The sequence below is a fragment of the Varroa destructor genome, unplaced genomic scaffold, assembly GCF_002443255.2.
Source record: "Varroa destructor unplaced genomic scaffold, Vdes_3.0 BEIS01000001.1, whole genome shotgun sequence".
NCBI classification, from domain to species: domain Eukaryota; kingdom Metazoa; phylum Arthropoda; class Arachnida; order Mesostigmata; family Varroidae; genus Varroa; species Varroa destructor.
Genome location: NW_019211454.1, coordinates 33,063,251 through 33,077,806, shown reverse-complemented (window position 1 = coordinate 33,077,806; position 14,556 = coordinate 33,063,251). Strand labels below are relative to the sequence as shown.

At 40.9% G+C, this 14,556-nt stretch overlaps 1 protein-coding gene across 3 annotated transcripts in view; it reads right to left on the bottom strand.

Annotated features, from left to right (window-relative positions):
* LOC111245189 (uncharacterized) overlaps positions 1–14,556 on the bottom strand; it is an 87,236-nt gene that overhangs the window by 9,467 nt on the left and 63,213 nt on the right. For all 3 annotated transcript variants that reach the window (XM_086976755.1, XM_086976752.1, XM_086976753.1), the window contains exon 4: positions 1,146–1,248. In XM_086976755.1, coding sequence (XP_086832881.1) covers positions 1,146–1,248 — 103 coding nt within the window. The remainder of the gene's footprint in view (positions 1–1,145; positions 1,249–14,556) is intronic.

The following is a 14,556-nucleotide window of genomic DNA, read 5'->3' as shown; positions in this document are numbered from 1 at the left end:
TCAAACGCAGCTGCGTCGAAACCGTGCGGCAACGGGAGTCTGGATCTGTGACTGTTAAGTACGTCGGGCATGGGAAAGGGTTAGAAAGAGGCACGCAGTCAATGTTGGTAATGATATGAACATCGAACGAAAAACGAAGGGTACGACGAGGAAATTGTTAGAACACGTGCTGGAAAAGCGCAGCCAGCAGCGGTCTAGCTGACGAACAGAACGAGAAGCTACAGTGTCATTCGCACGTTTACGACGGCCTGACCGTTCCTCCGTTCCTTCGATTTTCATTGCAAGAACGCCCGCAAAAGCAACCATTTTGTTGACGGTGACGTAGGCTGTGCGATTGCACGCTATACGAATTCCATGTATGGTCAGGATCTACCCTAAGTGCCTTACAGGGATACCCCACAGAAGCAGGCGAATGTGGCTTTATAACATGAAGGGCAGTGGTAGAGGGAAAAGGGTCTAGAAAATGAAAAGAAGGGTATGTGATTGTTATCGTAGTCATGATATGGTGAAGACGACCAGCTGCGTTCGACCGACCAACGGACCTAGCAGACTAACATCAGCATCAACAGCAGGACCGCCATTTGTAAGCGCCGAAAAAACGGGGCAGCTGTGGAGGCAAAAACCACAACGGACGAACTTGCACCATTTTCTAAGTCCTCGTAGAAGTGATAAGAAGCTGAGAAACATGGCGAAGCAAAAGCAAAACAGCACATCCCACATCGTCACGTGCGATTACGGCTCGTTGGCACATTTTCAACTCAAATATTCTGGCAATAACTGTGCAGTGTATTTTGACCGCCTGCGTAAAAAAAGCCTGATTCATCTTTTGGAAAAAATTAACTGTTAGAGGGCAAAGAGGAACGAATTTCTGCAATCTACAAGTTTAATATGGAGATCTATATTGATCAATGACATTGGATGGACAGCTCTGTACTGTTCATTCATTTATCATACTTGTATAAAAATTTATATACAGTCACTGTGCTAGCGACTAGTATGAAAGATATTTATAATTGCTATAGAACTAATAAACATGTCCGTAATATTGATTTGATTGAAATATGATTGAAACAACTGCAAAGCATAACACCCTTCGCAATTTCGAATTTTTGCTGTTTGGTCATAGAACTAAAGAAAGAACTCACTGATTTCAGCTTGCACTTTCCTCGGTTTGGATACCTGCAGGGTGATCTTACGCGGACGCAATTTGGAAATGGACCATATGCATACAGATGTTCACCGTGTATTCTGTAAACACGTATAAAGATAGTGAAGCTTATTTTAAAACAAAAATGCAAGATTAATAATTAAAAAATCCGCATTTCTATCTAACACCACAAATGGTTGATCAGATTTCAGGTAAACTTTGGTGCGGGTGCGTTAGGTGATCTCCCATAAGTCTTACGTGCTTTTTAGGCGCCCTGTACATTTTCTTGTGCTGAGTCGGTTCAGTCAAAATCAAAAGCTCCGTTACGAGTTGGGATGTAAGCATTGTTAGTAAGCTGTTGCACCAGCCAAAGATTTATAGATATGCAAATGTTTTGTACACAAGGAAACGGTCATCTGGAGGATGATTGTTCCTAGTACACCCAGACTTTGGTTGTCTGACCAAAGGTTCTATATTGACCGATGATTCAATGATTGATGACATGTAAGTAACAGCACCGTAAATATTATTGCTGACTGCGACATCAAAGTGACTCCCAAGCGCTCGCGCTCATGGTCTTAAAGTGTGTGACAACGAGCCGCATGAATCCATCAAGAATAAAGCACTCTTATGTGCGTACTTTAATTCATAGTCAGATAGATTTACTAGTCAAAGATATATTATACTATATAACAATTTTTTTTAGATTTTTTTTCAGTTTATCAGTTTTAGGTACCTGATATCCGTCTGTGTCTGTTTTGCATGTAAGCGTTTGCTCAGTGAGCTCCGCAAGAAGCTTAATTATGTCGAGTACTTTATGTAATTTTGCTATATCTTTTTTACAACCTTTACCTTAGCTTCCTGATGAACAAAGAATTCCTGTTACTGCAGTGATACAGTATCTGCATTACAGAAAGCATTAGAGAAAAATGTGTGTAAATCAATAATCTCGCTTTTTACTTTCAGTTCTACAAGGTGATACAAAGCAGTTAATTTTCGCTTAGAATGGACAAATCTTTTTTTCCAGGACCAAAACAGCTATACATCAAATCCACTTTACGGTTATTAAGAAATCAATTGTAGGTCAGGTACATCAACTGAAAAGCTTACCAATAATTTACCTCAAAAGAACATGCGTTAATGATGATAATTCAGTTACAAAAAGACAGCGAATATGTGATTTTTCGATCACTGGGACCGAACGTGTTTAGGCGGACCGCCAAATTTAATGTCCTGTTGTTTTTTTTTTTGTTATTCAGAAGCCGGAAGGTTTAAACTGGGAAGTTGAAACGATGCTGTAAGCATATGTGCGCGCGTTTGGTATATTCCTTATATATTAGATAGATCCTATTCATGTTTAGTATCTATGTAGCCGGATTTGGCGCATCTCAAAACCAAAATGCACACGTTAAAACATCCGATTCTGCCGTTAAAAGACGCTGGTTCTTACTACCAAATGTAGGTGCATTTGAAGTTGCGTCTCGCCTAATTGCTACTAGTATCAGTTCACGTACCAAATCAACTGAGTAACGAGACTTTGTCCGACTACGGCAGCAAACGCGATTTTGATCGCGGAGGTGATGAACTCACGCGGAAATACACAAAGCATTCGCTGTTTACATTCATCTTTTTGTTTGTGTCTCTCAAACCACTGAGGGCTGTCATTACCTACACGTAACGTAACATGGCGGCAGGTCCGATAATCGAAAATGCTCCGGCGATCGTCGCGATCTTTCCGGACCAACTTTCCGGGTTTACCGTTGACCCTATAAGAGTCTGCGCCATTATAAGACAAAGCTTTATACTTTGTTTTTTGCTGTGCTTGCTAATGTGTATTAAGGTGGCGATTTGTAGATTTTCGTCTGTATCTTGCAAAGCATTACGCCGCGTCGTGTTGGGATGGTTTGGTCAAAAAATGACTGCTCATTTTCGATAAACAAAAGCCCAGAACTTTGTCTGTACTGAACTGACGTATTGCGGTGTGAGCTCGCTTGAAGATTGAATAGATGTATCTACAAAAAAAAGACGCATGTCAGCTATTCGGTTGTTTGAGCCAAACGGTTTTTATGAAAAATTAAGCTTTCCTTCAGTGGAATGTCAGGAATTGCTGTTGCCGTCGTGGAGCCTGTGGGAATAGTTCCTGCCTATGAAAAAACGGAATCTTATTAAAATTTGGATGACCCTTTCTAAAGTAATCAAAAAAGGCAACGCTAATTACGAGAGAGGTAGCTAAAATAAAACTTGAGCCAATCTTGGCTCTAGTTGAGGGACGCGACTCTTTCAAAAAGACTGTAATAATTGGCGCAAAGTTTGTTCTAAAAGTGATCGAAGTTGAGTGTCACCCACTTTTGAACATTTATAAAATGAGCCTAACTGTCCCCAGGTAAATAAATGCTTCGAGTTTTAGATTCGAGACCAGCCTTCGACATAAGACTACTGATATGGAAAGCTGCCGTCTTTGTAGGTCACCCAAAACCTTTGCTTAAAAATTAGACGATTCATAAAATATCCCGGATGAATAACAACACGCCCAATCTCCGGTTTACTAGATTAAATTATTATTAGAGTAAATTATATTAATTTTATATATACATAATAGAACCTGAGTTATATCCCAGAAATATGCATTTCGTTGTAGTTAGCGTGCTTGCCTGCTAAGCTTGAGGTATATGTGATGGTCTGGGCTCGAATGCGCAAACATATTTTTCTCTGTTATGAGCCAACCGTCTGATAAAACGCCTAACGCCCGTACGGAACTTAAAAATCTAAATAATTAGCAATAATGTCTATTTTGTCACTCAGGTTTTCTCTTCTACAACTGAAATTATCCAAATGCTCCGACTGTCTTAAGGACACGCAAACGGGTAAGGCCGTTTATTCATTGCATCTCATTTATAGAAAAACCGAGGTCATATTCTCAAAAGGTAGGCCAGAAATAGTACCCTCTAGACATAGTTACTTTGTTATTTGTTCTAACAGAATTTTTTAAAAATGCCTATCTTGTAGCGAACTAATATATTCTCTCAAAGCTTAATAAATTAGGAAGATCTAGTGAATAAAATAGCATCATCTTCGAGGATTAAGGTTTATTAAGAACAACTAACTCAGAAGCGCTTCTTCGAAAAACCCTGAACGTGTGGAATTGCGTATGCCGGGTGTTTAGCGGAAATTGATTCCGCTTGTAAATTGGCAGCGCACAACTCCCGGGCTAGTGCGATCCGAGTGGTTCGCGAGTGATCTAAACATTTGGCCGAGCAAAAAATATACAGCCCTTAGTAACCAGTATCATCTTAACGATACTCGTCGTATAGCCGCTTTATGACCGCGTACAACTGCAGTTGACGGAGCAGCTGATGGGTAGAATTAGTTTTTTTTTTTACATGATGTTACAATTTATCGCTAATTCCCACTCATCAACAAGCACCTAAACCCACATTTATTAGAATTCAAGCCACAATTTTGCATAGCGAAAATTCTGTTGGATTCGATAGTCTCCTAAGAGCCGCAACTGAAATGAAGCTGTCTTTTTTGTGCGTCATCCTATTCTATTTTAAATAATGATACGCGATTCTCGAAGTAAAGATATTTATATACTGCACTGCTTCATTTTATTATTACCGGAAATCTTACTAGAGTAATGTAAGTCCTGAATTCGAGGTAACGATAACCATCCGCGATTCAGCTTACTGCTCGCCACCATTCATTCCTAAACTCTTTACGATTGACGACACGATTACGGCTACTGGAAACACTACTAAGACTTATTTCTGGCACTATAAACTCAGGATCTCACGACTTTTCAGCTGTGAACAGACTTTCCATTTATCTGTCAAAGTGTTGTCCCATAATCCTCTGTATATAGCCTGCGAGCCTTTTTAATTTGTGCCACCTCTACCCAACTTTTTATCCAGTTTCTGTTACGTATTCTCCGTTCCGAACGGTCGACTTCTATATACGCGGTCAATGTATTCCCTTCCCGCAACTTTTTCATCCCGTTCAGCTTATACTTGTTTTGCACTAGTTTGAGCTCTTCATTAAAGAACTTTTCAAACCCCTATACACGGCTACCTCCCTGACCTTATAGCATATACTAACGATCTCAAGGTCATTTTACAGGCGGACATTTCACAGACAAGTGAGGGCCCAACTAGGCATTGCTCGAAATCATTCTGTGAACGCAGAAGAGTGAACTTAAAATTGCCCGTATTAAATCAAAGGCTGGACACATAATGAGAGGAATGTTTGGCCTGAATGTCTCCTTCATGCTGGATAGTGAGTAGTTTGAGTAGTGAAATTAGCCACGTCTTTACTTGGATCAGGCCATGAATCGCAAACGCCTACCCCACAGGGGACGATCTCATTGTCTTCCGCGCGGACTCCGTCAAACAAAACCCATCTCCGCAGAGCTCTACCTCTATTTTTCAAAGCAGCGTAAGCATACATAACTGTCAACACGAAGTAATCTTGGTATAAAGAAGCTCCATCCCCTGGGAACACGAAATGGACGGTGGAGGCTAAGCTAAATGAGGCTAATCCAGGAGAAGAAGCTGATCACGAATATTCGAAAAGCGGAGTAGGACGCTATCGCTCGAAGCTCAAGGCGCTATGTTTCCAGAAAACAGCCCTGTTACCAGCCTGGATTGAACGAGCGAAAGGTGAACTCACCTACCACCCTACCCAGTTCCTCACAAAACGCAGAATCTCCAATCCTATCTGTACCGGATAGGTAAAGCACTTTAAGTCTTGTATGTCCATTAAGGTTAGGGTTGGTCCAATGACGAGATGCGCACCCTAAAACAGCTCGCTGCTTACAACATGGCCACAAAAGAGGCCCTTACTTCAAATACTTATTAGGAGCAGGAATTAAGGACTTCGTATATGTCGCTCCAAAGAGCAATGAAAACAAGGCAAGATTCTGGCCGAGTACATCATGAACGAAAAAAAATCGGCTCAGGAAAGATAGTTTCGCTGGACTCAACGACAAAGAACAAAAAACTAACAGGTTGAGCTTATCGCGGGAGCGAAAGGGTAATTCTGCCCTCCGCCAAGGACCTGACCTGTTTAGCGCGGTGGTAACCCCGGTTTGTCGAACAAGGTCTGCCACTTCTCTCTCCTTTCAGCTTGTACTACTATTGAAAGAAGATCCGGACTGACATAGCATCAGAGGGTAACTGAGAATTAGTGGGTAGTGGTCTCGACGAAAGCAGATTAAGTCGGCAGGGCCGAGTCCCGAACAAAGAAGACAAGTTTAATTCTAGTCGTGCGTGGTCGTGCATGAACAGCATTAGTTAAGCCCTTGAAGAAAAATTAGGGACCGACTATATGAATAGAATGCAGCTCGCTTTGAAAAAAGAGAGTACCAGCTTTAGAGAAAGCTGGAGGATCAAGTAAGTGGATATTTCCGTAAACTTTGATTCGAAGCGCTTAGAAACTACGATGCATTTGTTGCATAGCTTTCGTCACTGACGCGAGAATTCAATATAGCCATCGACCGACTGGAGCTAGCTGGCAATCGAATTAATACCAGACCTCGTTTTCAGACAGCGAGCCTAAACCCGAAGCTTTTCTCTGGCGTTTTCCACCAGCCTAGCTAGATCATATTACATTATTTGGATACCAAGTTTTTCAATAAGTATTCTATTTGCTTTGACACAACACGCGTAAGACAAAACTTCGACATATATCATACATACACATGATCTCATCCGATTTGTAACTTTTTCCTGAATGCCCATCTAGCTGGCCTTCTTAATCGAAAATTGGGTTAACTACGTTTAGATAAAATTCCTATTTGGTGAAGGTATATCTCGGCATGTTAAATATTCTTGAAGTTTCACCTTGTGCCACATAGAAATTACATTTCTCATGTGTAATTGTGAACCCTTTTTTTATTTTTATAATCTTCTATGCAGCGCACTTTCTCCTTTTCTAACTAGTGCTTCAGACTAACGCTTTCGAAGCAGCGTTTTTTCAACATTGCCTATTATTTTCAGTAATTCAATCAAGTTAGGATTCGTTTTAGGCGAAAAAATCTTTCTAGAGCCTACGTCGTATTGCAGTCTGGCGGATTGGGATCATAGTAGCGTATTGTCCGAACGATAATTTTCTTACAAGCTAGAAGAAGATGTATTTGCCAGATGTTGTCGTTAGTATAAAAACTATGCGTTTACTTTTTATTACATGGGCCCAAACTGAATTCAGAGGGATCATTCTATTTTTCCGCTAGTTTAGCGTTAAATACATTTTTTTTGTGACAAAAATCAAATTTCAAGCCTTTGAAAACAATCGAGAGTGAGGTGCCGGTTATAATATGCTAGTAAATACTCTTCCGTCACTACAAGAAATCGTATCTGAACTCACGCCGAAACGTAAGTGGCAATAATTAAGGAAGATTATTAAATGCTGAACAAAATAATTTCAATAGAGTCTCAAAAATAGAATTACTTAAGTGAAAGTAAAATTACGTGATAGATAATCATAATGCGCATTGAGGGTGCTTTCACAGTGTCGCCTTCGTTCGAGAGCAAAGCTCCGCTTTTGACCCAACCGTTCCTAATGGATAACTGGTTTGATTAACAAATAGTTAAAGCGTTCCCTCTTGCTTCCTATTATTAATGAATGTTCATATCTATTCCATTCTTAGAATCACTGTGTGATGCCCATATCTTGTTCAAGACACGTCCGACCCAACTCAATAGCCCCCTCGTTATACTCGAGACAGCACACTTTCGGTTTTCCGTTCTGCTCGTCATTCCAAGGAGTGGGTCGAAGCGGTGAGATAGAAGACGGCGGGGGACGGGGGGGACAAGCAGAAATAGCTCGACCGGAAGAGCGCCTAAAGGCCATCTACCCACCACCCGCCTCTGATGTAATGAATTTCTAAAACTAAATTCCATCAGAACCGAAACGAATAATTGAGCCTTTCGTTAAATGACTGCAATGCACTTTGTTCGTCGATAGTACAAACGTAGTCAGTTTCTCAAGGACTTCCAGCGTTTCATCGTTTCTAAAATGCGATGCCGTGCAGTCTCTGGCGCACAGCTCAGGCTACTTTAGCGGGGTTGGGGGTCAACGGGCCCTCCATATCGTTCATACGCTCCACTACTACACTGAGATCGTTTTGAACACGAGCTCCGCTTTTGTCTCGAAATGTCCTGCCGCTCATTTATGCTTCTTATTTCGTATCATGCTAGCCTCCGTGTCTCTCAAAGTCAGGCACATCAAGCCAGCTAACCGTTTCGGGCAAAGCGCTGTGTGCCATCAGCGTGTTGCAGAGACGACCGAATGAAAATTTTTCTAAAAGCCCTCAATGAATATTTACTCAGCCAGCTGGGTTATACATTATTTGAAGGAAGTCAAAAGAATAGCAGGAAAAAGGAACTAGCTGGGTCGATGCTTGCGGGTCGCCAGCTAGACTAGAACACCTCAAGTGAAGGTTCACTTGTGCGAACGTAAGATAAGAGAGTAGCATAAGCTGATGTGTATGGAACGATTTGACTGATTTTATCCATAGAGGCAAAATTAGCATAAAAAATTTACCCGTGGAAGTTTCATAAATATTAACGTCAGACAAGTACCGTATGGGAAATAATGTAACATTGCAATGAAATGAAAATCTTCAGCCTTATCTTCTCAGGGTTTTTTGAACAGAAGAGATTCTATTATCCGATTCGAGGTAGTTATGAGCTTTACGAAAGGATCTATATACATACATGTATATATAGAACAAGAAAAGTAACGTCTCCGTAGCTAATTGAACCTAGTAGAACAGTATTGCAGACGATAATGCAAAGCATAATAAAGGTACACATTGAAAACTAAGGTTTACTAGGATATTAGTGCGCGTCCACAAAATTCGAAATGTATACTCGCTAACTAATTAGGCTTATTCCAGAGGACGCAAGACTGTACTGGCAGCAGACTATTCTTCGCGTAACCTGAATCTTGGTAATTCCCCCACTTCACCATTAAGATTCCCTGAACCAATAGGCACTTGACATCAAGGTAGCATTCATAAGCTCATTAGCGAAATTGATTTCTCTGTCCGAGTTTCTGATGTGACACAATTTTTGACGACAGCGAAGGATCATAACGGCAAAACGCAGACAAAACACGCTTTTGTGATGATGTGTTGAACTAAATAATTCTCAGGACTAGCTATGTCCGTTCCTGTAGCAATGACGTCCTTTTTAAGGTATTCTTATGTTAGGACGCACTACAAGGAGATCATACAATGCCCTATTCAGTTGTGTCCAGGAGACGGAGCAGAGATTTTCCTTTGCTCGAACTCGCGCTATGGGATACCGATATTATCGTGCGAGGCTTAACATACTTCTTCCCTATCTACCCTAAGAAGTTATCGAAACAAGATCACTAGCTTGGCCTTTGTAAGGCACGCCTTCGACTGCGTGTCTGTCTACATAGCCTTCCGGATCTAGGTTGCATCGAAACGCTATATAGGCACTATATGGAGTTGGAACTCATGCTCATTATACCTCACAGATGTATGGTAGATCTTTATACAAACGCCTGTCCCGAGTTCAATACTCTATCAGGTATTGAAATGCAAATCGTAACACCTAAAGCTAAATACCGAAGAAAGAAATGAGTTTAAACTGTTTAAGTTAGCATACGTCGGGAAAGGGCACAACGAATTCGAAACCGCATTACTTGAGCTATAAATAGTAAATAAAAATTCATGTCGTCGAATTATCTAGTTGCTTTAAGGTACGTGACAAATAACCGAGGCCTTTGCGACTCGCCGCCTCTCTCTCAATGGTTCTAGACCTAGAAAACTAAAGATCCACTCCTTCCATTTATTTATTAGCTATACAGTCATCTCTTATTTTCACGCACATGCTTAAACCGAAAATAACACAATTTTCAGGCTAAATTATCATTTAAAAAAAAAGGCCAAAAGAACGCTGACGATGGCTCGACAATTACAGGCTTGGCTAAATAAAAAATAGGCCGTTTTTGTCTCTCTTCCGAATAGACATTATTACGGCAGCAAATCATGCTTAGTGTTTAAAGTTGATGGAAGAGAATTTAGACTAATATCAGTCATTTTCCCATGACTAGCCGTCAATGAGCACAGCTCAGCACATTGAATACTTTCATTAAATAAACAGAGCACGTCTCTCAATTAGCAGATTCAACCTTTCTGCGTTTGGCCATGTCTCAGTGAGGTCCGGTCGGACCTCGTTCTTGCTCATGAACGGTCCCATCTAAATCACAATAACAGTACCAGAAGCATACATTTTTCCTTGGTGTGACTTTGTCGCATGAAAGCATTATCCTCTTGTAGACCGTTACTCAATAAATTCTTGCACCCACGATCATAATAGAACATGATAGGTGGCATTTCTATTCATGCTTCACTCTGCAGTTCGCAACTTGGACCTGTGGAGTGTAGTGATGCATCTGTGATAAGAACTTAATGCAACATTTTAACAATTTAACAAATTCTGCACGTTTTTCATATAATCTACATAGCTTGCGAAAACTGACTAAATCCTTTTAGACTCAACTATATTAATAATAATAATAATCAATTATTTTGCTTGGGGCATTTAGTTTATTATTAGATTTTAACACTTCGTTCTCATTTGATGGACAAAAGCTGTGCATGTTAGAAGCGAGATGCGTTCACAAAGCTTCACATGTTCGAGTTTAATGACCGCTATCGTAAAATGTCTGTCTCGGGAGATAAGCGACGAATTGGCCATAGAGACAGTTCACCCGAAGCACACTAGAAAAGTATTAGAGCTAATTGGGCTTCTTTTTATCTATACTTGTCATGCAAAAAACACCAAGCATCCGTTTTCCTAATTAGAGTCTTGTAACATGTAAGTTGTAGCCCTGCTGACCTAAACAGTAACTTAACGTTGTCGGGGGCTTCTAGATATCTTGATGGATAGAACTTCTAGATAGAACGTTCACTGTCAAACCCAAGTTCATTGACATTAAAATAATGAACCTTACAGCAAAATTTCAAGTTCTCTCTTACGTGTTGCGTACGAAGATATTATATGGCCAGAAAGTAATACGATGAGTCTTTATACGGCGAGCTAATTTCCAAGACTCATTTATTATCAGCTATTGAATAGAGAATTGAATAACTCTCGATTCAGTAGCTGATAATACCGATTTCTGTGAGATTATATATATATGAAGTAAAAAAATATCATAAAAGCGAGAGGACTTCGCTGCCCCAAAAAGGTATCGAACATAACAACGACAAGATGGTTAGTTTGCTCTGTAGCGCTCAGCGACGCTGTACCTAAAGCAGTTCTGTAATGACTACAAACAAGCGGTGATGCGAGTGATGGCGCAATGAAGTTTGTGCTCTTCTACCATCTCGCGTTAGCAAACGAAGAGTAGTTGTAATGTAAAGGCTCTGGTCGGCAGACAAACCAGTCACCATCCGGAGATTGCTATGAAAGCAGTAGCGTCTTCCTATGGACGGCATATAACTGTTGGCTGGCACTACGGAGAACAATCCAAAGCCTTATTTTGGTTTATTTGTTATGTGTGGGGAGCAGAAGTAAAGAGGTTTTCGTTTGTCGTTCATCTCCTTAGTTTGCTCTTGCAGCTACAACTGCTTCTATTGCTATCAGTGGTGGTAAAGATTTCTTACGAACGCAGGAGGCTATCTCGGATACATCTGAGGCTAGAGCAAGGAACTTGCGGCAACCCGAAGAAGACTGCTGCTCACGTTTGACGGGGGTAAGTCGAGGGTTGACAGTGAATCTGGGATTGTCCGGGTGCTGTGTTAAAAATATGGTTGCTTGCAAACACTAAAGAAGGATTCGTCCAGGGGGAGATATACCGGACTGTTGGCAGCTTCAGTCGGCTGCTGTTCTGATGGTTCTAGTTTGCGTTAGGGCATCGCAGAGGTTTCAGTTCGGCGTATCGGAGTCAATTACAGTTGCAGGCGATGCTTTTTCTAGACCTAGCGGTGTAACTGGCGAGCGTGTTTCGTCCTTACATGACACTAGTTCGTTCCTCGGGCTGCTGTACTGGCAAGCCCAACTGACGCCTCCTCTTTTCTTTCGCAATCGGCGAAGCCCGCGTCCGCCCCCCGAGCCTCTTCCGCTTCTGCAAGCGAATTCGGTAAGTGTATTGGCTACACCAACATTCCGTTGAGTCTATGATAGAGTCCCTTCGGAATATCCGGTAACGAGAAGGCACTACTCGTAAGGGACCGAAAGCTCGAGTTGTGGGACGAACTAGTGCGTTATTCAACAGAACGCTATCGGACCTCTGGTCTTCGGTTAAAAGCCGGACAGAATGAGACTGATATAGGAACGGAAATATATAGGAATAAATGGCTCTTCTGATGCCTGCTAACGCAGATTAGAGGCAGTCACCTAGAGGGAAAGCAAATGGAGAGAATGGAATATCTTTCGAGTACTACAGCTCTATCACTACTATTACTAGCGGAGAATATAACTGAAAGTTCCATTCTTACTACTCATGCTCAGATGGCACGGTTCTGACAAAGCGAATTAACATTGATGAGCCACCGGCAGCGATCCGGAAAGGTCCCACTCAGACTACTTCTGCTTCTGATTCACTGGAATAAGAGTAAGAAATGTTATCGCGGCTAGGAGAAAAGAAATGCGTTGTTGGCTGCCAAGCGCATCTGCTGGTTACCAGAAGGCCAAGCGGAATAGAAACAGATAAAGAATGAAAAATAAGAACTGAACATCAAACGTGCACACATTAAGCAATGGGGCCGATAAGCAGTTCAGACGAAAATTCAGCCCGTTGTTGGTATCTTGAGGTCAGATAATGTACACATACACTTTTTGTTATACTGTAGGCTACAAAGGAAAGTTGCGTAGTAAAAGAAGTCTCTTGAAGAAATTTCTCATGGGTAGACTGACTAGCTAAGTTGCCATTGCGTCAATAATTCAATGAAACCCTCTTGGAGCACTACAGGCAGTGTAGAGTTCTTAGAAAGCATTACGTGTTTTGAATTTTAAAATAAGGGTATACGTAAGGTCACAAAATTAACACTTAGCTTTATTAGTGTTTGGATGTTGAACCGAAGTTCCTATTACTCCAAGCCGTAGCGTTTTTCGCTAAGTCATCTCATTTGAATTTAGAACGCATATAATAGCCACAGCAGACGCAGTTAGCGTATCGCTACTATTAATTATGTTCCCGTGCTAGACAACTGGTAACATGTTTGTAACTCTGCGGCTAGATATCAGATTAAGGAGCTGATTACTGAAGGTCTTTACCAAGCACTAGACTTCAACGCTGCTTAAGGTTGCAGACATATCTATGTTTGTGACCTGTTTGATAGGAGGGCCTATGATTAGTGTCGATTACTTGGGGACTGAGGATACGCAGTAATCAAGCCTCCTTTGTACATACATCCGGTTGTAAGATCAGGCCTGCAACAAACTCAGGTAATAAAGCTCGCCTTTTCTGGCGCCCCAAGTGTAACAGTCTTCTTCATAAGTATATTGAGTTTGATTGAGGTTGAAGGAGATTGAGTTTGAATCGAATGTTTGATTAATCCTTTATTATTATTCTTGCTAAGCAAATCGACGTTTTTAGAAATGTGTCAGTGTTCATAGCTTTTGCGTCGTTCTAAACGTCGCCCTCAACTTTAGCTCAAAAGCTTCAAAAGCATGTTGTCTGTTTTCTTTCGATTTCTCTTGGTAGGACACTCTAAGCAAATGAATATTCCTGGCCGAAAGGTACAGCCGCAAACGCAGACCTGCCCGGTTTATTGTAGGTAATCCACTCACTGGCCGATTCGCAATTAAGATGTTCCTTAATCGTAATAACTAGTATCGCACAACATTCTGAAACGGCCAGAGAAAAATGCGGCCAGGCCTATTTTTCGGCAAGGCATATTTCATGAGAAGGGTCTTATCAAAAAACTTCGATGTACAACGGATTATGCCTGCACTGTTTACAAATCAGATTTGAACGTTTTGTCGAAATGGCCAGTCAAAAGTAACCAATTGCTGCGACCAAACCCGAATTTAAAAATCGCCATTTTGAGCACGCGAAGCTCGACATTGAAAAAAACTCAAGAAGAGGTCTTTTACAGCAGAATTAAGTTATTTTCTCATTTCCCATATATTTGATTGCATTTTTACCATCTTACCCTTCCGAGGCCTTTTCGTCTTTGCTCAGATTCAAAATGTTTTGTTATTATTCTTTACTACAGATACGGATATGAAGCAACGTATGCTTTAATTGAATAGAACTAAAAAGAATTTCGGTAATATTTTTACGTGTAACAAGTGGGCCATAAGCTTAAAAAACTATTATGTCCTGGTACTCGCCATTGGGATGGTAATGCTATCAAAAACGAAAACTAAGCTGTCTTTTTTCTTTCCTTCTATCTTTATTTATTTTGTCGTGCGAAATATATATATATA